The sequence below is a fragment of the Conger conger genome, chromosome 8, assembly GCF_963514075.1.
Source record: "Conger conger chromosome 8, fConCon1.1, whole genome shotgun sequence".
NCBI lineage: Eukaryota > Metazoa > Chordata > Actinopteri > Anguilliformes > Congridae > Conger > Conger conger.
In genome coordinates, this window is record NC_083767.1 from 61,554,660 (window position 1) to 61,577,854 (window position 23,195).

The following is a 23,195-nucleotide window of genomic DNA, read 5'->3' on the forward strand; positions in this document are numbered from 1 at the left end:
AGCAGACTGCGTCACTGTTTGTGAAAGGGGCATCCCCAAAACAACTAGTTTTTGTATTACAATGTTATAAACGGGTAAACAGAAGGGCTATTTCCACTTTTTTAAAATAAAACGTGTACTTGTGCTACTTCTGGGTTTAGTTTAGTCCATACATCTGCCGTCTGTATCACTGAGGTTCTATGGTATAAATGTGTGTGTGTTTACGTGTGTGTGTGTGTGTATTAGACTCAGCCCTGATGCACTGTGTGTGTATTAGACTCTGTCCTGATGCTGTGTGTGTGTATTAGACTCTGTCCTGAAGCTCTCTGTGCATGTGTGTGCGTGTGTGTTTATTAGACTCAGTACTGATGCTCTGTGTGTGTGTAATAATATTTGTATGTGTGTGTGTGTGTAGGAGTGATCCTGCTGCTGTTGGACAGGCTGAGGAAGCTGAGGTGGGAGCAGATGTGGAGACTGACTGCAGAGAGAGAGCTGATGAGCATGCTCTCCACCTCGCTGGCTGACCAGGTAACAGCTCACTGACTACAACATTACATTACATTACATTATTGGCATTTGGCAGGCGCTCTTATCTAGAGCGATGTACAGTTGATTAGACTAAGCAGGGGACAATCCTCCCCTGGAGTAATGCAGGGTTAAGGGCCTTGCTCAAGGGCCCAACGGCTGTGCAGATCTTATTGTGGCTACACTGGGATTAGAACCGCCGACCTTGCAGGTCCCAGTCCTTTACCTTAACCGCTACGCTACAGGCCACCCACATGCTATGCTACCACTACGCTATGCTACAACAAGCTGTCTATCTCAGTGCCAGATGAAAACTACACCGGGCTGTCTATCTCACTGCCCAATGTAAAAGCACAAAAACTACACCAGGCTGTCCACCTCACTGGCTGAACAGGCAACAACACAAAAACTGCACTGTGGTGTCTGTCTCACTGCCTGATGGAAGTGTGTGTGTGTGTGTGTGTGTGTGTGTGTGTGTGTGTGTGTGTGTGTGTGTGTGTGTGTGTGTATGTTTTCAACAGTATGTGTGGTCCTTAACATCTGGTTCAGAAACTAATGAGATGGGTCAGGACTGCAAGCCAAGTTTGTTTGGCACTTGTCACTACACATGGTGACATTAGTATTTTTTTTTAAATAAAAAGTGAACAACCCCACAGAGAAAGGGTTCAAAGTTGTTAAGGATTCAGAGCTGGTTTGGAGGCCCAAGGGTCTGAAACTACGCTTTTACAGATTAAAATGTGTTTGGTGTGAAAGAGCGCATGAAAAGGAGCCGCGCAGATCGTATAAGGTAAAGAACCAGAATGTTCTAGGGGAGCTTTTGTCTTAGCTGGAGTCACGTACCAGGGAGGGATTTCAATGAGCCTTCTGTTTGATGTTTGCAGGAACGTCACACTAATACTGCAGACACGAGCAATCCTCAGCACGATTAACACAGGATGGCTGTAACTCCCTCAGTGAGGGAATTCAGTTCCCTCCACAGTGATGAAGTGTCCCTTTCTCCTTGTTGTGAGGTTATTTGCCACTAAAATAATGGAGAAACGATTTTGGTAATATATTTGTTCATGTATTTGTACACTACATTAGTTAATGCCAATTTGTGAACATCATTGAAAAAGTGTGACCGACGCATGATTTTACTTCATCGACTACTCGTGGGCGGGGACGTCAACTCCCCGCCCTTCAAAACTTCCCTTGGAAGATCTGTTTAACTCACGTAAATGTAAATGGTAAATGGTTGCCATTTATATAGCGCCTTTATCCAAAGCGCTGTACAATTGATGCTTCTCCATCACCCATTCATACACACACTCACACACACACCGACGGCGATTGGCTGCCATGCAAGGCGCCGTGTGTGTGTGCACTGTGAGCTGAAGAGGCTGTGTGTGTGTGCACTGTGAGCTGAAGAGGCTGTGTGTGTGTGCACTGGGAGCTGAAGAGGCCGTGTGTGTGTGCACTGTGAGCTGAAGAGGCCGTGTGTGTGCACTGTGAGCTGAAGAGGCCGTGTGTGTGCACTGTGAGCTGAAGAGGCCGTGTGTGTGCACTGTGAGCTGAAGAGGCCGTGTGTGTGCACTGTGAGCTGAAGAGGCCGTGTGTGTGCACTGTGAGCTGAAGAGGCCGTGTGTGTGCACTGTGAGCTGAAGAGGCCGTGTGTGTGCACTGTGAGCTGAAGAGGCCGTGTGTGTGCACTGTGAGCTGAAGAGGCCGTGTGTGTGTGCACTGGGAGCTGAAGAGGCCGTGTGTGTGCACTGTGAGCTGAAGAGGCCGTGTGTGTGCACTGTGAGCTGAAGAGGCCGTGTGTGTGCACTGTGAGCTGAAGAGGCCGTGTGTGTGCACTGTGAGCTGAAGAGGCCGTGTGTGTGCACTGTGAGCTGAAGAGGCCGTGTGTGTGCACTGTGAGCTGAAGAGGCCGTGTGTGTGCACTGTGAGCTGAAGAGGCCGTGTGTGTGCACTGTGAGCTGAAGAGGCCGTGTGTGTGCACTGTGAGCTGAAGGAATGCGTGAGTAAAGCGCGCTGCACTGAGACTGAGCCCAGCAGATGGCCAGCCCTGGCTCAGGACAGATACAGGGTGTGCTGCAGGGTGTGCTGTTTGTGTTATTCTGCTGGTCTGGATCTTCAGGGTGTGCTGTTTGTGTTACCCAGCGGGTCTGGATCTTCAGGGTGTGCTGTTTGTGTTACTCTGCTGGTCTGGATCTGCAGGGTGTGCTGTTTGTGTTACCCTGCGGGTCTGGATCTTCAGGGTGTGCTGTTTGTGTTACCCTGCGGGTCTGGATCTTCAGGGTGTGCTGCTTGTGTTATTCTGCTGGTCTGGATCTTCAGGGTGTGCTGCTTGTGTTATTCTGCTGGTCTGGATCTTCAGGGTGTGCTGCTTGTGTTACTCTGCTTTTCTAAGAGCAGCTGATTATCACAGGGCCCCTTGGGTAGAAAATGGCCGTGATTTCCAATACAGACATATTTGGCATTTTGCTGCCAATACACACTGTATACCGAGTACTTTAACATAACATAATACACACTGTATACCAAGCACTTTAACACAACATAATACACACTGTATACCAAGCACTTTAACACAACATAATACACACTGTATACCAAGCACTTTAACACAACATAATACACACTGTATACCAAGCACTTTAACACAACATAATACACACTGTATACAAAGCACTTTAACATAACATAATAGCATAGCATAATGCTATTCAGCCCAGCAATGCTCGCCTTTTCCTACCACTGAAGTGTACATACTCCTTAGTTTATTAAAGCTAGATAGTATCTCGCACCATATCTAACCTGGTTTTGAAAACCCCCAGTTTCTGCCTTCACTATATGAACTGGCAAGCTATTACACACAGTTGCACACTCTCTGTGTGAAAAAAGAATGTCTGTGTGCAATTTACCTTTTTCTAATTTCATTAGTGTACTTAAAAATGGTTAAAATGGCATTGTGATCTGACAAGAGTCAACAAAGATATATCCCACTGAAAAGCTCTGGAGAGGAAAGTGCGTGTTCTAGCCTTGAAAATGTCCTGATGTGATTAAAAATATGTGCAGTCCGCACTGCCCGTATGTCCTTCGGATCTCGGTCTGTAGAAAGTGGCTGTGGTGGCTTTTGAGGACACGGGTTTAAACGATTGTAAAAAGATTGATGTGACATTTCTGAATTACAGTTCTGTGTACATGTCCCCACCCCGTGTTCATGTCTGACTTAATTTAGCCGCAATAACTTTAGAATGAATGCAGAGTCAAATATAGATTTGCGCATAAATAGCAACAAATTCTGTTTTCGTACCCTGACACCCCCCCTCTCACCCAGACATAACTTCTGACAAAGACATAAATAAATGTATGAATCGGCCATTTTGATTGGAACTGTTCTCTCAATCAAAACTTTGTAATAATACATATTTACTGCACCTTTTGTTCAGAAATCATCACCAGAAAACACTTAAATAACACAAAATAATCGGTGATCAAAGAATGGCGTTAAATTTAATGAAACACAAAAACGGCAGCGTCAATGAAAAATCCCAGCCATGTTCCTTTGCTGTACTAACCAACTGCTCGGACCAAAAAACGTAAAATTAAACAGCTTTTTATGGAGGAAACAGCAAAATTTTAGGGGAGACTCAGGAGAGATTTAGCTGCAACTAGCAAAAGAAATGCTAGCGGTAAAACGAGGCTATAATGGAAGTCGTAAAGCTGGCTTATTACACCGAGGAAGAAGCAAAGGATGAGAAACATCAAGCTTTCAGTGCAAAATATCCGAAATTTCCACTAGCCTTGCACTAAATCAGAATAACTGCATTCTTGGCTGTCTCCAGGACAGTTGTAATGTCCCTTTCTCTGCAGTTAGGTTGATTAGCTATGGCTAAGCTGCCGGCAGTATTTTCGTTGCTGTGTTTGTATGTGAGTAAGCACAGAGCCTCTCCCGGTCAGGGCTGAAAGGGAGTGAGTAACAGACAGCCTCTCAGCCGTGCGTGTGACTCTCAGGATGGCAAGATGATTGGAAGATAACTTGGCCTTTCAGTCAGAATTACGCTGTGACTTCCTCAAAGGCGCCCCTGCTCTGTGATGGCCCGCCTGTGAGCCATCTGGATGTGCCTCACGTGCGTCAGTCAGAAACCGTGCTGTGCGACCCGTCTCCATGGTTACTGAGGCTAGCTCAGCTGTGTGTTTACTGAGGCTAGCTCATCTGTGTGTTTACTGAGGCTAGCTCAGCTGTGTGTTTACTGACGCTAGCTCATCTCTGTGTGGTTACTGAGGCTAGCTCATCTGTGTGTTTACTGAGGCTAGCTCAGCTGTGTGTTTACTGAGGCTAGCTCATCTGTGTGTGTTTACTGAGGCTAGCTCATCTGTGTGTTTACTTAGGCTAGCTCAGCTGTGTGTTTACTGAGGCTAGCTCATCTGTGTGTGTTTACTGAGGCTAGCTCATCTGTGTGTTTACTTAGGCTAGCTCAGCTGTGTGTTTACTGAGGCTAGCTCATCTCTGTGTGTTTACTGAGGCTAGCTCATCTGTGTGTTTACTGAGGCTAGCTCATCTCTGTGTGTTTACTGAGGCTAGCTCATCTGTGTGTGTTTACTGAGGCTAGCTCATCTCTGTGTGTTTACTGAGGCTAGCTCATCTGTGTGTTTACTGAGGCTAGCTCATCTCTGTGTGTTTACTGAGGCTAGCTCATCTCTGTGTGTTTACTGAGGCTAGCTCAGCTGTGTGTTTACTGAGGCTAGCTCATCTGTGTGTTTACTGAGGCTAGCTCATCTGTGTGTTTACTGACGCTAGCTCATCTCTGTGTGGTTACTGAGGCTAGCTCATCTGTGTGTTTACTGAGGCTAGCTCAGCTGTGTGTTTACTGAGGCTAGCTCATCTGTGTGTGTTTACTGAGGCTAGCTCATCTGTGTGTTTACTTAGGCTAGCTCAGCTGTGTGTTTACTGAGGCTAGCTCATCTGTGTGTGTTTACTGAGGCTAGCTCATCTGTGTGTTTACTTAGGCTAGCTCAGCTGTGTGTTTACTGAGGCTAGCTCATCTCTGTGTGTTTACTGAGGCTAGCTCATCTGTGTGTTTACTGAGGCTAGCTCATCTCTGTGTGTTTACTGAGGCTAGCTCATCTGTGTGTGTTTACTGAGGCTAGCTCATCTCTGTGTGTTTACTGAGGCTAGCTCATCTGTGTGTTTACTGAGGCTAGCTCATCTCTGTGTGTTTACTGAGGCTAGCTCATCTCTGTGTGTTTACTGAGGCTAGCTCAGCTGTGTGTTTACTGAGGCTAGCTCATCTGTGTGTTTACTGAGGCTAGCTCATCTCTGTGTGTTTACTGAGGCTAGCTCATCTGTGTGTGTTTACTGAGGCTAGCTCATCTCTGTGTGTTTACTGAGGCTAGCTCATCTCTGTGTGTTTACTGAGGCTAGCTCATCTCTGTGTGTTTACTGAGGCTAGCTCAGCTGTGTGTTTACTGAGGCTAGCTCATCTGTGTGTTTACTGAGGCTAGCTCATCTCTGTGTGTTTACTGAGGCTAGCTCATCTCTGTGTGTTTACTGAGGCTAGCTCATCTCTGTGTGTTTACTGAGGCTAGCTCATCTCTGTGTGTTTACTGAGGCTAGCTCATCTCTGTGTGTTTACTGAGGCTAGCTCATCTCTGTGTGTTTACTGAGGCTAGCTCATCTGTGTGTTTACTGAGGTTAGCTCATCTGTGTGTGTTTACTGAGGCTAGCTCATCTGTGTGTTTACTGAGGCTAGCTCATATGTGTGTTTATTGAGGCTAGCTCATCTGTGTGTTTACTGAGGCTAGCTCATCTGTGTGTTTACTGAGGCTAGCTCATTTCTGTGTGTTTACTGAGGCTAGCTAATTTCTGTGTGTTTACTGAGGCTAGCTAATTTCTGTGTGTTTACTGAGGCTAGCTCAGCTGTGTGTTCACTGAGGCTAGCTCGTCTGTGTGTTTATTGAGGCTAGCTCATCTGTGTGTGTTTACTGAGGCTAGCTCATCTGTGTGTTTACTGAGGCTAGCTAATCTCTGTGTGTTTACTGAGGCTAGCTCATCTCTGTGTGTTTACTGAGGCTAGCTCATCTCTGTGTGTTTACTGAGGCTAGCTCATCTCTGTGTGTTTACTGAGGCTAGCTCATCTGTGTGTTTACTGAGGCTAGCTCATTTCTGTGTGTTTACTGAGGCTAGCTCAGCTGTGTGTTTACTGAGGCTAGCTCATCTCTGTGTGTTTACTGAGGCTAGCTCATCTGTGTGTTTACTGAGGCTAGCTCAGCTGTGTGTGTTTACTGAGGCTAGCTCATCTGTGTGTTTACTGAGGCTAGCTCATCTGTGTGTGTTTACTGAGGCTAGCTCATCTCTGTGTGTTTACTGAGGCTAGCTCATATGTGTGTGTTTACTGAGGCTAGCTCATCTCTGTGTGTTTACTGAGGCTAGGTCAGCTGTGTGGTTACTGAGGCTAGCTCATCTGTGTGTTTACTGAGGCTAGCTCATCTGTGTGTTTACTGAGGCTAGCTCATATGTGTGTTTACTGAGGCTAGCTCATCTCTGTGTGTTTACTGAGGCTAGCTCATCTGTGTGTTTACTGAGGCTAGCTCATCTGTGTGTTTACTGAGGTTAGCTCATCTGTGTGTTTACTGAGGCTAGCTCATCTCTGTGTGTTTACTGAGGCTAGCTCATCTCTGTGTTTACTGAGGCTAGCTCATCTGTGTGTTTACTGAGGCTAGCTCATCTCTGTGTGTTTACTGAGGCTAGCTCATCTCTGTGTCTACTCTCTACATTATATCTTTAACGCTGTGTGTGTGTGTGTGTGTGTGTGTGTGTGTGTCCTCTCTACAGGATATCGTTAACACGGTGATGACAGTGTGTGTGTGTGTGTACTCTCTGCAGGACATCTTTAACGCGGTGATCAAGCAGAACCCCTTCCTGGTTTACCAGCTGCCCTGCTTCTGGAACGTGCAGCTGTCCGACCACACCCGCTCAGAGAAGTGCTACAAGGACGTGTCCGACCTGAAGGTGAGCAGCATTCCCAGTGATCCCGGTCCGGGCGGGACACGGGGTGAGCAGCATTCCCAGTCTGGGCGGGACACAGGGGGTGAGCAGCATTCCCAGTCTGGGCGGGACACGGGGGGTGAGCAGCATTCCCAGTCTGGGCGGGACACGGGGGGTGAGCAGCATTCCCAGTCTGGGCGGGACACAGGGGGTGAGCAGCATTCCCAGTCTGGGCGGGACACACGGGGTGAGCAGCATTCCCAGTCTGGGCGGGACACAGGGGGTGAGCAGCATTCCCAGTCTGGGCGGGACACGGGGGGTGAGCAGCATTCCCAGTCTGGGCGGGACACGGGGGGTGAGCAGCATTCCCAGTCTGGGCGGGACACGGGGGGTGAGCAGCATTCCCAGTCTGGGCGGGACACGGGGGGTGAGCAGCATTCCCAGTCTGGGCGGGACACAGGGGGTGAGCAGCATTCCCAGTCTGGGCGGGACACGGGGGGTGAGCAGCATTCCCAGTCTGGGCGGGACACAGGGGGTGAGCAGCATTCCCAGTCTGGGCGGGACACAGGGGGTGAGCAGCATTCCCAGTCTGGGCGGGACACAGGGGATGAGCAGCATTCCCAGTCTGGGCGGGACACGGGGGGTGAGCAGCATTCCCGGTCTGGGCGGGACACAGGGGGTGTATGAACTGTGGTTGATAAGCTGCGGTTCTCGCCCACACACTCCCACACACTCCTCCAAACGCCCTCTGGCTGTTGGAAAGTGTGGCTCTGCCAGGAACAGAATCATCGGAGTCCATTAACCGTGCTCAGAGTAACCATGGCGCACCGTTAAACTGGGGGGGGGGGGGGTGAAACAAGCATTTTCCTTTGACATTCTACTTGGTTCAACTTTTATTCATAAAACTCAACAAAATTACTTTTTTAATTACACATAGATTACTTGCCATTACAGTCAGTGTATACAACAATGTTGTGTAAACTTGCAAGACGGGTGATTAATAAAACCATAAAACAATCTGAAACTACGACAGCGGCTTAGAATAAATGACCCCAAGCAGCCGAATTCCTACTATAGGAAAAGAATATCGTCCACTTTAGTTACAGCAAACGTGCTATTAATCCCTGTCACTGGCATGTTACCGAAGTTAGCCTTCTTGGTTAACCGATTACCAGCACAGCCCTAGTGGGGCATTTCAATTTACAGTCCGGTATTTTGCAGATGCAGTTACCCACTGTGTTGTGTTGTTACACCCTATCCATGTATACAGCTGAACATTAACTGAGGAGATCGAGGTGAAGTGCTTTGCTCAAAGGCGCAATGGTAGATCTCCAACTGGGAATTCAATATGTGACCCTCTTGGCTAATGAGGCCATTTCCCTAAACACTACACCACCCTGTGCCCCGCTTCCTCCACACACACACACACACACACACACACACACACACACACACACACACACACAGACACACAGACACACTCTCACACAGACACAGGTAGCAGGTGGCAGGTGTGTGAGGGACAGGTTATTCTGTGTGGCAGGTGTGTGAGGGACAGGTTATTCTGTGTGGCAGGTGTGTGAGGGACAGGTTATTCTGTGTGGCAGGTGGGCTTTGCCATCTGGCTCCGAGCTGCCCTAGCATGGATGCTAACGACGACTCCTCTCCCGCCTCAAACCCTCTCTCTCCATCTCTCCTTTTCCCTCTCCATCCTCCCACCTTATCTCTGTCCTCCCACCCCATCTCCCACTGTTTATTATTAATGTTCTGTACATTTTCTGTCCTTTTCGACCCCCTCCTCTCTCACTCTCTCTTTTTCCTCTCCTTTCCTTTGCATTTCTTGATGTTCTTCCTGGTTTCTTAAACTATTTCCATGGTCTCAACATAAATTATTATCCTTGACTTCCTGCTTCCTAACCCTCTCTCTCTCTCTCTCTCCCCCCTTTCTTTGCCTTCATCCCCTCTCTTTCCTCCCCCCTTTCTTTGCCTTCACCCCCTCTCTCTCCTCCCCCAGGTCATACACTGGAATTCCCCCAAGAAGCTGCGGGTGAAGAACAAGCACGTGGAGTTTTTTCGGAACCTGTACCTGACCTTCCTGGAGTACGACGGGAACCTCCTCCGCCGGGAGCTCTTCGGCTGCCCCAGCGAGACCGACCACAACAGTGAGAACGTAGGTTCTGTTAGCGAGACCGACCACAACAGCGAGAACGTAGGTTCTGTTAGCGAGACCGACCACAACAGTGAGAACGTAGGTTCTGTTAGCGAGACCGACCACAACAGTGAGAACGTAGGTTCTGTTAGTGACACGACCACAACAGTGAGAACGTAGGTTCTGTTAACGAGACCGACCACAACAGTGAGAACGTAGGTTCTGTTAGCGAGACCGACCACAACAGTGAGAACATAGGTTCTGTTAGCGAGACCGACCACAACAGTGAGAACATAGGTTCTGTTAGCGAGACCAACCCCAACAGTGAGAACGTAGGTTCTGTTAGCGAGACCGACCACAACAGTGAGAACGTAGGTTCTGTTAGTGACATGACCACAACAGTGAGAACGTAGGTTCTGTTAGCGAGACCGACCACAACAGTGAGAACATAGGCTCTGTTGGTGAGATCGTGGTGTTTGCATTGCGACGCATCGATGTTTCAGTGCAGCCCTACTCCCGAGCGTCCCATTGATCACGCTGGCGCCACGAGCCGCACTTACTCTCTACAAAATGGCCGCTTACATCGCATTCATCATCCCCCACAACGAGGCCCATTATTCACGCTGCTGCTCTGGTCTCCCCCTCAGTGCGGGATAAATCACGGGTGTCAGCGGGGTTAGGGTTTGCGTTGGTGGCGCAGCGGCCTCCTGGGTACCACGTTGTAGGTCAAAGTTTCGACAGAATCGGGGTCTTGTTCCAGGGTGTTGAGGAAACATGGTGAGCACTGATTTGAGTCCGGTAGCTGGTACTGCGGGGGGGCGTTACGGACCTATGTCACTGGTTTTAGTGAAAACCTTCTGACCGTTTTAGGTACCGAAACCTGGAAGAGAATGCTGATGCGTGTGGGCTTTAAAAAAAAAAAAAAAAAACAGTTAATAAAATGATGATCTGTACAAACTTTTATTTGAGGATTTTAAATATATCCAGAGCAGACAGGCAAACAGTCTTCGCTCTGGGCGAGCTCACTAGCCCTATAAATGCGCTTCTGCCTCCAGCCAGGTAATACAATAGGATTTCCAAACTTTTATAAGATTGTAATAAAAAATATTCACCCAATATTTATTGGAGTGCATTCTCTCTGCGCAGTGCTTGATCCTGCATGAGTATTAGCCTTTGTTGACGTTTTTTGCTGTGCTGTTTTTTCACACTCACAGGTTTATGAGAGTTCCTGTGTGCAGTCCTTTTGCTTGTTCTGTTTTATTTCCGTTGCCTATTTGAGCAGCGAGGCACTCTGCTTCACTTCGCAAAGAGATCGGTGCCTGGCAGCATCCCCATAAAGTGGAGAGAGAGACGTGCAGTAAGCCCCTTTGAGAGAGTGGACAGTGGCAGCTCAGCTCATGCTGAAATAAGGAAAGCAACGTTTGGACTGAAAGGTGTTACAAGACAGGATATAACATAATATAACATAATGGCGACAGGTCATTCAGCCCAGCAATGCTCGCCGTTTCCTGCCCCTAAGTGAACCTACTGCCTAGTTTGCCTAAAAGCTAAATAGAATCTAACGCTGTATCAAGCCTGGTCTTGAAAACCCCCAGTGTTTCTGCCTCCACTACATGTCCTGGCAAGCTATTCCACACAGCAAGTGGTCACTTCCTAATATCTGTACGGAATTTCTCCTTTTGCCAATTTCCATTTGTGGATATAAAACGCTGATTGTTTCTTGTTGAAACACATGGGTATTGCACCAGCCTTAAGTATGCCAAACTATAAGTATTTTGGATGGTGCAGTGGGTAGCACTGCCATCTCACAGCAAGGAGGTCCCAGGTTCGAATCCCGGTCGGCCGGGGCCTCTCTGTGTGGAGTTTGCATGTTCTCCCCGTGCCTGCATGGGTACCCCGGTTTCCTCCCACAGTCCAAAGACATGCAGGTTAGGCTGATTGGAGAGTCTAAATTGCCCGTGTGTATGAGTGTGTGAGTGAATGGTGTGTGTGCCCTGCGATGGACTGGCGACCTGTCGAGGGTGTATTCCTGCCTTTCGCCCAATGTATGCTGGGAGAGGCTCCAGCCCCCCTGCGACCCTGTTCAGGATAAGCGGGTTCAGATAATGGATGGAACACTGGTCCCACAGGTCAGGGTCATCCACATAACTGTTTCTGATTGGCCACTTTCTGTCCCTGTTATGCCATTGGACAAGGTCAATATTACCTGGTGGGTTCATCGAGTGAGAGCAATGCAGAATTGTCACACGCCAGTTTCTGGCCCGAGAACTACAAGGAAAAGAGGTCTGGATATAGAAGAGGACCTGAGGTGTGTGCCTGTGTTCCTGTCCCTGCTGAACGCTCTCTCAGGAGGCGAGCTGGGGGCTGATGTCTTTGTGCCAGGTGCTTCATGTTGAAAAGTTACTTTGATGTGACTTCCACAGAGCCGACGCATCCAGTGCGCTATCGGTTACCAGGGAACCCAAGCTGGTCACCTCCAGTTCCGGCTCTTTCTGTGGTGGGACAGGTGGTGTTTCCCTTTAAAACGCTCCCCCCCGAAACCTCCCTGGGACAGATCGCCTCTGTGTGCCCGGTGCTGCTGTCCTGCGGGCAGACTCCATTCTGCTCTCCGTTTGATCTGGAGAACACCCTGTCCTGTGATGCGTTTCAGCTTTAATCTTGGGTTACTAAAACTAGTGCTTGTATTTGGGCAGACCCCCTGCAAGCCGCCATGTTCTGCTCTGTGTCAGTTCTACAGTAGGTCCGTTCTGTGTCTTAAAACCAAACTGAAAATAAGTTCTGTGGTCGCCCTTTGCTCTTCCTTAATTGATTATTGGGCCTTGTTGATGAGTTATATTTCTCATTCATTAGTCTGCTATTTCTATTTCTGTGCTCAGAGAAGGGTACACATCTTTTTTTTCTTCACTTACCATTATTCTAGCCAGCCTCATTGCACCACATAATGGATTATGATGGCATGTCATCTGAAATGTGTATGCGTTTGGATAACCACGGCTAATTGGAAATTACATTGTTTTGTGGAACTGTACTCCGTGAACTGAATCTTCAAGTGTTCTCGAACACTTGCGTTGCCATTGAATTAGGCAGGTGGTGAACTAGGCAGGTGATGAATTAGGCAGGTGGTGGATTAGGCAGGTGGTGAATTAGACAGGTGGTGGATTAGGCAGGTGGTGAATTAGGCAGGTGGTGGATTAGGCAGGTGATGAATTAGGCAGGTGGTGGATTAGGCAGGTGGTGAATTAGGCAGGTGGTGAATTAGGCAGGTGGTGAATTAGGCAGGTGGTGAATTAGGCAGGTGGTGGATTAGGCAGGTGGTGAATTAGGCAGGTGGTGGATTAGGCAGGTGGTGATTTAGGCAGGTGGTGACCGGTGGTGGTGATGTCTGAACACTTGAGTTCAGACTAAAGCTTTGCGTTTGTGAGACACAATCGCGTTTTTTTAATTATGATTATTTTTTTTTATTCTGTGAAGCACCGCAAAAGCAGACGGGAGACGGCAGACGTCTGCAGGTTAGCGCACGTCGCGTACAGCGGTTAGCATCCCTGCGCATCCCCTGCCTGTGCGCGTGGCGGAATGTTCCGGAAGGTGACCGCGCGGCTCCCTCTGCTCCCGCAGCTCCAGAGGACGCTCTCCGAGCTGGACGAGGACGACCCCTGCTACGAGTTCCGGCGGGAGCGCTTCACCGTGCACCGAACGCACCTCTACTTCCTGCACTACGAGCACGAGCCAGCGCAGGATGGCACGGACGTCACACTGGTGGCCCAGCTCTCCATGGACAGGTACGACACTCAGTTACAATTACATGTACAATTACATTACAATTACAATTACATTTACAATTACATTACAATTACATTTACAATTACATTTACAATTACAATTACATTACATTACAATTACTTTTACATTTACATTGCATTACATTACACTACATTATAATTACAGTTGCATTCCACATTACAGTACATATATGATTACGTGACATTGCATTACAATCACTCCAGGTCCTGAAGAGCCGCGGGATTTGCTGGTTTTTGTTTTTGCCTTAATAGCAGCAACCAATTCGGACCTAACAAACCAGTTGAGGTGATTTAACTGTGTAATTAACTGCTTTAAATTATCAATTAGGTGTTGAGTAAAACCAAATGCCAGCACATCCTATGGCTCTCCAGGACCAGGAGTGAAGACAATTGTTTAAGAAGGTGCCATGTACAATAATGAATTGCCAAAGGTCACAAACAACTACAGAACATCAGATAAGATACAGTTATCATAAAATATCAGTATCAGTTATCCATAGCCCTGGGGCAGCCTGTAGCATAGTGGCTAAGGCACATGACTTGTACCCGCCAGCCGGTGTAGCCACGATACGATGCACACAGCTGTTAGGCCCAAGGCTCTTAACCCTGCATTGCTCCGGGGGATTGTCTCCTGCTTAGTCTAATCAACTGTAAGTCGCTTTGGATAAAAGCATCAGCTAAATAACATGTAATAATTACATCCACTCTGGTCGGAGTGAATATGTTAAGAGATATGTTAAATAAGTATAGTCATCAAGATTGAGGTAGAAATACAACATGGAGGGTGAGAAGAGGAAGAAACAGGTGATACTTTCACAGCATACATTCTCCGCCCTGGCTGTGTCAAAGTGTCCCTGAGCAAGACAACTAACCCCCAGTCGCTCCCGCCGAGGCGGTCGGTGCCTTGTATGGTGTGAGTGTGCGTCAGGGTGAATGATAGCCATTCATTGTAAATCACTTTGGAGTAGAAGGGCTATATAAAGGCATTTACCATTCCATTTGATACTAGATTAGGAGTATGCCCCCAAGGTACAGTCTGAGGAGATGTGTCTTCAGACCACAGTGTCTTCAGACCATGGTGGAGAGCTGAGATGTGTCTTCAGACCACAGTGTCTTCAGACCACGGTGGAGAGCTGAGATGTGTCTTCAGACCACAGTGTCTTCAGACCACGGTGGAGAGCTGAGATGTGTCTTCAGACCACGGTGTCTTCAGACCACGGTGGAGAGCTGAGATGTGTCTTCAGACCACAGTGTCTTCAGACCACGGTGGAGAGCTGAGATGTGTCTTCAGACCACAGTGTCTTCAGACCACGGTGGAGAGCTGAGATGTGTCTTCAGACCACGGTGTCTTCAGACCACGGTGGAGAGCTGAGATGTGTCTTCAGACCACAGTGTCTTCAGACCACGGTGGAGAGCTGAGATGTGTCTTCAGACCACAGTGTCTTCAGACCACGGTGGAGAGCTGAGATGTGTCTTCAGACCACAGTGTCTTCAGACCACGGTGGAGAGCTGAGATGTGTCTTCAGACCACGGTGGAGAGCTGGCAGTGACTGATCAGTTCGTAAGAGTGGGGAGGTCGGTCCACTCCCCTCCTGACACCTGCAGGGTCCCACCAAAGCCCCCTCCTTCTACAGAGTTACACACACTTTAGGGATGATATATTGCTGCGAACAAGAAGCCAGGCATGGTGGTATTTAAATTAGACGGTGTTTCATAAGCCCTCATTATCTAGATTACCTGTTTTTATATATGTGTAATCTTTCTCCTTTCTTTCTCTCCCGTTTCACGGATAAAAGGCCTCATATTTTCCCCGTCCTATAAAGCGAAATCTCTGACAGAGATGGTGGTCTATTCGCGACCGTCTCCAGTGGCCAGTACTTCCACGCAGGGAGCGACGGGGAATGTGGGAATCGCACTCTGCTCTTAATATAACGCCTCACGTATTCCGCCGTCTCCTCTGGGACGCTCCGTTCTCCACTGTTGGGCTTCATGTGACCTTGGGGTGAGCGCAGTGCCTCCTCACGTTTTGGGGAGGGTGCGCTAATGGCTCCGTTCTGTCCGGTGTGGGAGATATTTCTGGGCGTCCCGCGGAGGCCTGGTCTCATTTCCCTGTCAGCGGGGCTCTGAAGGCCTGCTGGCCTATTTTTAAAGTGTTTGAGAAGGGGCTCGTTACGCCCTGCGTGTGGATCTGTATTTCTGTGTCGGAGCAATTGCCTTTGTGCACTTTTACTTGATGCAGCTTTTACTGGCCACGCATAACTTTAATTTGCGAAAGGTTTTCAAAAAGGCTTTTGGAAATGCAGAAAAACGTGAGCCTAATTCCAAAACCGAGTCACTCCACAAATCACGGATTTGAGAGGTTTTAATCTCAATGTTACTTCCTAGTCAAATATAGGTTTAATAATAATAATAATAATCATAATAATAGTAATAATAATAATAATAATAATAATAATAGTAATAAATGCTGTGCTCTGGCTGCTGCATCTCCACTGGAGAAAGCGAACACGCGAGTGTTTTCAGAATGGAGCATCTTGAGTGGTTCGCCTCCAGGTCAGAGCTGAGATTGGTTCCCGTGTCTGTGACAGGGATGTTGATCTTGATTAAAGACCGGGATCATAAGGTGGCTCATCCTGAGGACGCTCGCTGTCTGTGGAACGAAATCAAAACGCTTTGCTTGTCGTAGCCTGGCTTCCACAATCCGGCGCCAGATTACAGACACTGTGTCAGTGAATCTGTAATTCTCTCCCTCGTGTCAGTGAATCTGTAATTCTCTCCCTCATGTGTGTCACAAACACACGCACACATTTCTGATACTACTCCCTCCCTTCAGTTTCAAACGCTCCGTGTCTGTGTGCCCAGGGTATGGACTTCAGACATGGGCATGGGGTTTAAGCTGTATGCCCAGGGTATGATCTTCAGATATATCCAGTTCCTAACTGGCCTATTTTGTAAAAGCCCTACAGTTTAAATATAAAAATATAAATAAAAATATAAAAATAATTGAAATGGAAAAGTAAATGAAACGGAGAAGCCACGCTGAGCCTCAGATCCTGCTGCGTTAAGTCTGTATAGAAGGTTTTTAATTGGGCGGATTATCCTGAGCTGGCCCTCTGCATATGAATTTAATAAGCTGTATGAAGCTGTGTTTGACACATCAGTCAGTAGAAGATGCTTGCCTCTGAATAGGGCTGTAATGACACCTGGATGTGTACCCGGTGCATTGTGATACAAACATGACACAACTGCATCAATGTGACATGAATCGGTTGGCATCGTGTGAATCATCAATTTACATGGCACACTTTTATTTGATGGATCTAGATCAGGGGTCACCAACCTTTTTGAAACTGAGAGCTACTTCATGGGTACTGAGTCATACTAAGGGCTACCAGTTTGTTTTGTCACGCGCACAATACTGACCTTTGAACTAGAGTAGAGTTCACCTAAACTTATCTAAACTTCATGTATAATAAACATATGTTTAAGCTATTGTCATTTTTAAATCTACATAAATGCAAGTGTGATTAAAAAAAAATAGCGACAGAATAAAATTAAATTGTAGATGCAGCTCACTAGTGAGTTGTGCTATTTTTAGAACAGGCCTGCGGGCGACTCATGTGGTCCTTGGGGGCGACCTGGTGCCCGTGGGCACCGTGGTGGTGACCCCTGATCTAGATGATGCTGATGGATCAGGTGGGTGATGATGCTGATGGATCAGGCTGGGGGTGATGATGCTGATGGATCAGGCTGTGCTGGGGGTGATGATGCTGATGGATCAGGCTGTGTTGGGGGTGATGATGCTGATGGATCAGGTGGGTGATGATGCTGATGGATCAGGCTGGGGGTGATGATGCTGATGGATCAGGCTGTGTTGGGGGTGATGATGCTGATGGATGAGGCTGGGGGTGATGATGCTGATGGATGAGGCTGTGTTGGGGGTGATGATGCTGATGGATCAGGCTGTGCTGGGGGTGATGATGCTGATGGATCAGGCTGGGGGTGATGATGCTGATGGATCAGGCTGTGCTGGGGGTGATGATGCTGATGGATCAGGCTGTGCTGGGGGTGATGATGCTGATGGATCAGGCTGGGGGTGATGATGCTGATGGAGCAGGCTGTGCTGGGGGTGATGATGCTGATGGATCAGGCTGGGGGTGATGATGCTGATGGATCAGGCTGGGGGTGATGGTGCTGATGGATCAGGCTGTGCTGGGGGTGATGATGCTGATGGATCAGGCTGTGCTGGGGGTGATGATGCTGATGGATCAGGCTGGGGGTGATGATGCTGATGGATCAGGCTGTGTTGGGGGTGATGATGCTGATGGATCAGGTGGGTGATGATGCTGATGGATCAGGCTGTGCTGGGGGTGATGATGCTGATGGATCAGGCTGTGCTGGGGGTGATGATGCTGATGGATCAGGCTGTGCTGGGGGTGATGATGCTGATGGATCAGGCTGTGCTGGGGGTGATGATGCTGATGGATCAGGCTGTGCTGGGGGTGATGATGCTGATGGATCAGGTGGGTGATGATGCTGATGGATCAGGCTGTGCTGGGGGGCTGACTCGGGGGTCTTGCTGTGCTGTGCAGGCTGCAGATGCTGGAGGCGATCTGTAAGCACTGGGAGGGCCCGGTCAGCCTGGCGCTGTACCTCTCGGACGCCGAGGCGCAGCAGTTCCTCCGCTACGCGCAGGGCTCCGAGGTGCTGATGTCCCGGGGCAACGTGGGATACCACATCGTCTACAAGGAGGGCCAGTTCTACCCCGTCAACCTGCTGCGCAACGTGGCCCTGAAGCAGGTCAACACGCCCTACGTCTTCCTCTCCGACATCGACTTCCTGCCCATGTACGGCCTCTACGAGTACCTCAGGTCAGTCTTTTCACTTCACTTTTATTCCACTCTACAACGCACACAGGTCTCTCTGTGGGCAGGTCTCTGTGGGCAGGTCTCTATGTGGGCAGGCCTCTCTGTGTGCAGGTCTCTGTGGGCAGGCCTCTGTGGGCAGGTCTCTCTGTGGGCAGGTCTCTCTGTGTGCAGGTCTCTGTGTGCAGGTCTCTCTGTGGGCAGGTCTCTCTCTGTGCAGGTCTCTGTGGGTAGGTCTCTCTGTGTGCAGGTCTCTCTGTGTGCAGGTCTCTGTGTGCAGGTCTCTCTGTGGGCAGGTCTCTCTGTGTGCAGGTCTCTCTGTGGGCAGGTCTCTCTGTGTGCAGGTCTCTCTGTGTGCAGGTCTCTGTGTGCAGGTCTCTCTGTGTGCTGGTCTCTCTGTGTGCAGGTCTCTCTGTGTGCTGGTCTCTCTGTGTGCAGCTCTCTCTGTGGGCAGGTCTCTCTGACGCCCTGGCCTGTTTGTCCTGCAGGAAGTCGGTGGTGCAGCTGGACATGACCAACACCAAGAAGGCCCTGGTGGTGCCGGCCTTCGAGACGCTGCGGTACCGGCTGTCCTACCCCAAGTCTAAGGCCGAGCTGCTGTCCCAGCTGGACATGGGCACGCTCTTCACCTTCAGGTGAGCACAGGGGACCTCCACAGGGGACCTCCACAGGGGACCTCCACAGGGGACCTCCACAGAGGACCTCCTCAGGTGACCTCCACTTCATCTCCGCCTGGCCAGGATGCCATTGTTTAACATTTGCACTAGATTAAGTAGTAGATTGTAGAATCCATGCGGTGCATCTGTAGGTTAGACCAGCGTCCCCATTAACATTATCACAATGCAAGTTCAAGTATAATGGCGGCACGGATGGTGCAGTGGGTAGCACTGCCGCCTCACAGCAAGGAGGTCCTGGGTTCGAATCCCCGTCGGCCGGGGCCTTTCTCTGTGGAGTTTGCATGTTCTCCCCGTGTTTGCATGGGTTTCCTCCGGGTACTCCGGTTTCCTCCCACAGTCCAAGGACATGCAGGTTAGGCCGATTGGAGAGTCTAAATTGCCCGTAGGTATGAGTGTGTGAGTGAATGGTGTGTGTGCCCTGCGATGGACTGGCGACCTGTCCAGGGTGTATTCCTGCCTTTTGCCCAATGTATGCTGGGATAGGCTCCAGTCCCCCTGCGACCCTGTTCAGGATAAGTGGGTTAAGATAATGGATGGATGGATGGAAGTTCAAGTATAGTGAGTTCCCAATTTTCATTCTTTATTTATTTATTTATCCATTTGAAGCCATTCACGCCCTGTATTCCAGTTCTCCGTAAGAACACAGGGATTGATGGGCACTTGACCTCATATAGGTCGGAACGGGAGTGAGTACTAAACGTAAACAGGGCTTTCAGTAAGGTGGTAGTCTGGTTAAATCTACGGTCAAGCGTGCAGACCTTCGGTGGCGGTGAAGTCCATCCTCCTGCCACTCTGGTTCAAACAGGTACCACGTGTGGACGAAGGGCCACGCCCCCACCAACTTCGCCAAATGGCGGACGGCCACCACGCCGTACCGCGTGCAGTGGGAGGCGGACTTCGAGCCGTACGTGATGGTGCGCAGGGACAGCCCCGAGTACGACCGCCGGTTTGTGGGCTTCGGCTGGAACAAGGTGGCCCACGTCATGGAGCTGGACGCCCAGGTACCTTTCAGTTCCTTTCAGCTCCTTTCAGCTCCATTCAGCTCTGTTCAGCTCCATTCAGTTCCTTTCAGTTTCATTCAGTTCCTTTCAGCTCTATTCAGTTCCTTTCAGCTTCATTCAGTTCCATTCAGCTCCATTCAGCTCCATTCAGTTTCATTCAGTTCCTTTCAGCTTCATTCAGTTCCTTTCAGCTCCATTCAGTTTCATTCAGTTCCTTTCAGTTTCATTCAGTTCCTTTCAGTTCCATTCAGCTCCATTAAGTTCCTTTCAGTTCCATTCAGTTCCATTCAGCTCCTTTCCATTTCATTCAGTTCCATTCAGCTGTGTTCAGCTCCATTCAGTTCCTTTCCATTTCATTCAGTTCCTTTCAGCTCCATTCAGTTCCTTTCAGTTCCATTCAGTTCCATTCAGCTCCATTCAGTTCCTTTCAGTTCCATTCAGTTCCATTCAGTTCCGTTCAGCTCCGTTCAGCTCCATTCAGTTCCTTTCCATTTCATTCAGTTCCTTTCAGCTCCATTCAGTTCCTTTCAGTTCTATTCAGTTCCATTCAGCTCCATTCAGTTCCTTTCAGTTCCTTTCAGTTCCTTTCAGTTCCGTTCAGTTCCGTTCAGCTCCGTTCAGCTCTGTTCAGTTTCATTTGTGTAGCGCTTTTCACAGCAGCGTTCAATCTGGCAATTCAGCTTTCATGGGCTTTGTGTGCTTGTTTGTTTACGTGCCTGCAGTGAAAACCAAAACTAAGCAAGTTCAAATCATCTTGTCATTGAACATTGCTGATGGCTGTTATTTTGCATTGTGTGTCAATGTTGTACTTTGGATTAGTTGGCCCGAAATCCACAGGGAGTGCATGTATGTATGTGTGTGTGTGTGTGTGTGTTTCCATGTGTGTCTGTGTGTGTGTGTGTGTGTATGTGTGTGTATGTGTGTGTGTGTGTGTGTGTGTGTGTGTGTGTGTGTGTGTGTGTGTTTCCATGTGTGTCTGTGTGTGTGTGTGTGTGTGTGAGAGTGTGTGTGTGTGTGTGAGTGTGTGTGTGTGTGTGTGTCTGTGTGTCTGTGTGTCTGTGTGTGTCTGTGTCTGTGTCTGTGTGAGTGTGAGTGTGAGTGTGAGTGTGAGTGTGAGTGTGAGTGTGTGTGTGTGTGTATGAGCTCACAAGCAGGCTGGCATAAGGCAGCCAGAGGCAGTTCACAGGAAGTCCTTGGTGTGCGCTCTTATACAGTCACAACAGCAGATATGGTCCCCGCGACGATGCCATTTTACCAGACATTTATTGGTCTGGAAAAAGGGAAAATAAATCTTTCCAGGGCATTGAGGAGCCAAAAAAAATCATGCGCACACACACGCACACGCACGCACGCACGCACGCACACGCACACACGCACACATTGTGGTGCCTCGGGGTGGATCCTGAGTGCAGTGGGTGGGCACAGCTGGAAACCAGACACAGGAGATAGCAGATATCAGAAAAAATTATTCTTTTTATTTTTTCTGTGTTTTTTTTTTTTTCCGGGGTATTGGTGATAGCGCCCCCCCTCAGGGCAAGGGTAGGGGAAAACTGGAGAAATAAAAGGGGCCGTTCAGGCAAAAATAAACTAAGGTTCTTCCCAGACCGGAGTATGCTCCAGGGCCTCCTTCCCTCTTCAGCCGCGTCCGGGCTGAGTGGGGGAAACACAAAGATGTAGGGTAAGTAGGATGGGATTTTATTTGGCTCACGTGTCCGACGTCCGTTCCGGGTCTTTGGGGTTGCCGTTCGTAAAGGTGGGGTCTCCTTCAGGGTCAGTACAGCAGGGCATAGGAGGTCCTTCCTCTCTCTGCCTTTCTCCCTCTCACACGCTCAGGAAGGGTGCCGACTGAACCTGTTTGCAGCCTCGACCGCGCCTTACATACCATTCCCTGCTCGTTAGGAAACAGGCTGCAGCTGAGTCAGTACCTTTCCATTCTGCTCACTCATGTGTGCTGTCCGGGGTCCTGGACTGCAGGTAGAGGGATCTCTCTCCAAGGTGCTGATCTTCCCATTACCTCTCTAGGAAGATACACTCCTTCCCAGACCTCTCCCAATGCGCTGCACGGGTCCCTCCAGGGTTCTCCACCAACGTGGCACAACATGCAGGAGCAGGGGTACCACAACATACATACATACAAACACACACACACACACACACACACACACACACACACACACCGTTCAGTCCCCTAACTACTGTAAAACACCCTCTGTTAAAAAAAAAACACAGCGTCATCTTTTAAAATGCCTCCTTGTCTGGTTAAGGACAACACAGTCTGAGTTAACGGTCTCCTTCTGTAAATACATTGTACGTTTGTTATTATTTTTGTCAGCTGTTAGGCAAGGCCACTTGTACTGGGAAGTAATAACATGTGGCTGCCAAAATATGAAAACAAGCCATTTACATGAGATACAGGGATCAGAGCTGTGCCAACTACGTAATTGTTTTGGATTCTAATTTTGAATCAGCCTTTGATTTGATCTTGCCTGATGCGAATGAGCCAACCAAGAGGACCAGACTTTTTGAGGTTCCAACTCGGACGCAGACAAGCGAAGTATCGGAAAGTATTTGACGTATTTCACCCAGGTGTGAAACAAGATGCGATCTACTCTAGGGTCTGTCTTGAGTTTGTGTTTGACATGGTCCCTCTCTGTCCTGCAGGAGTACGAGTTTGTGGTGCTGCCCAACGCCTACATGATCCACATGCCCCACGCGCCCAGCTTCGACATCACCAAGTTCCGCTCCAACAAGCAGTACCGTGTCTGCCTGAAGACCCTGAAGGAGGAGTTCCAGCAGAACATGTCCCGTCGCTATGGTTTCGCCGCCCTCAAGTACATGACCGCCGATAACAGCAGCTAGACGCGCCCCGCCCGTGCCCCGCCCGTGCCCCGCCCTCTGTCAGGGGCGAGGAGGAGCCCAGAGGCTCCGTGGGGGAACCTCCCAGCCTACTCAGATTTCGTTTCTGGTTTTGAGTACGGACAGCCGTGTTGAAGTGTAAAGGGTGGTGTGGCAGGGGAGGGGGTGTGTGTGTGTGTCTGTGCGTGGGTGTGTGTGTGTGTGTGTCTGAGTGTGTGTGTGTGTGTGTGTGTGTGTGCGTGCGTGTGAGACAGTGGCGTGCCATACAGACTGTGTGTGAGTGTGTGAGTGTGTGAGTGTGTGACACAGTGGCGTGCCGTACACACTGTGTTCACTCGCTCACCGGTCATGCGCTCCTGCGGGCGCTGGG

At 49.1% G+C, this 23,195-nt stretch overlaps 1 protein-coding gene across 1 annotated transcript in view; it reads left to right on the plus strand.

The window, feature by feature from the left end:
- LOC133134551 (xylosyl- and glucuronyltransferase LARGE1-like) overlaps nt 1-22,935 on the plus strand; it is a 74,860-nt gene extending 51,925 nt beyond the window's left edge. The window contains exons 7-14 of the mRNA XM_061250751.1: nt 395-507; nt 7,376-7,501; nt 9,492-9,647; nt 13,242-13,405; nt 18,019-18,297; nt 18,780-18,926; nt 19,774-19,969; nt 22,631-22,935. Coding sequence (XP_061106735.1) covers nt 395-507; nt 7,376-7,501; nt 9,492-9,647; nt 13,242-13,405; nt 18,019-18,297; nt 18,780-18,926; nt 19,774-19,969; nt 22,631-22,828 — 1,379 coding nt within the window. The 3' untranslated portion in view covers nt 22,829-22,935. The remainder of the gene's footprint in view (nt 1-394; nt 508-7,375; nt 7,502-9,491; nt 9,648-13,241; nt 13,406-18,018; nt 18,298-18,779; nt 18,927-19,773; nt 19,970-22,630) is intronic.
- Nucleotides 22,936-23,195: the final 260 nt, after the last annotated feature.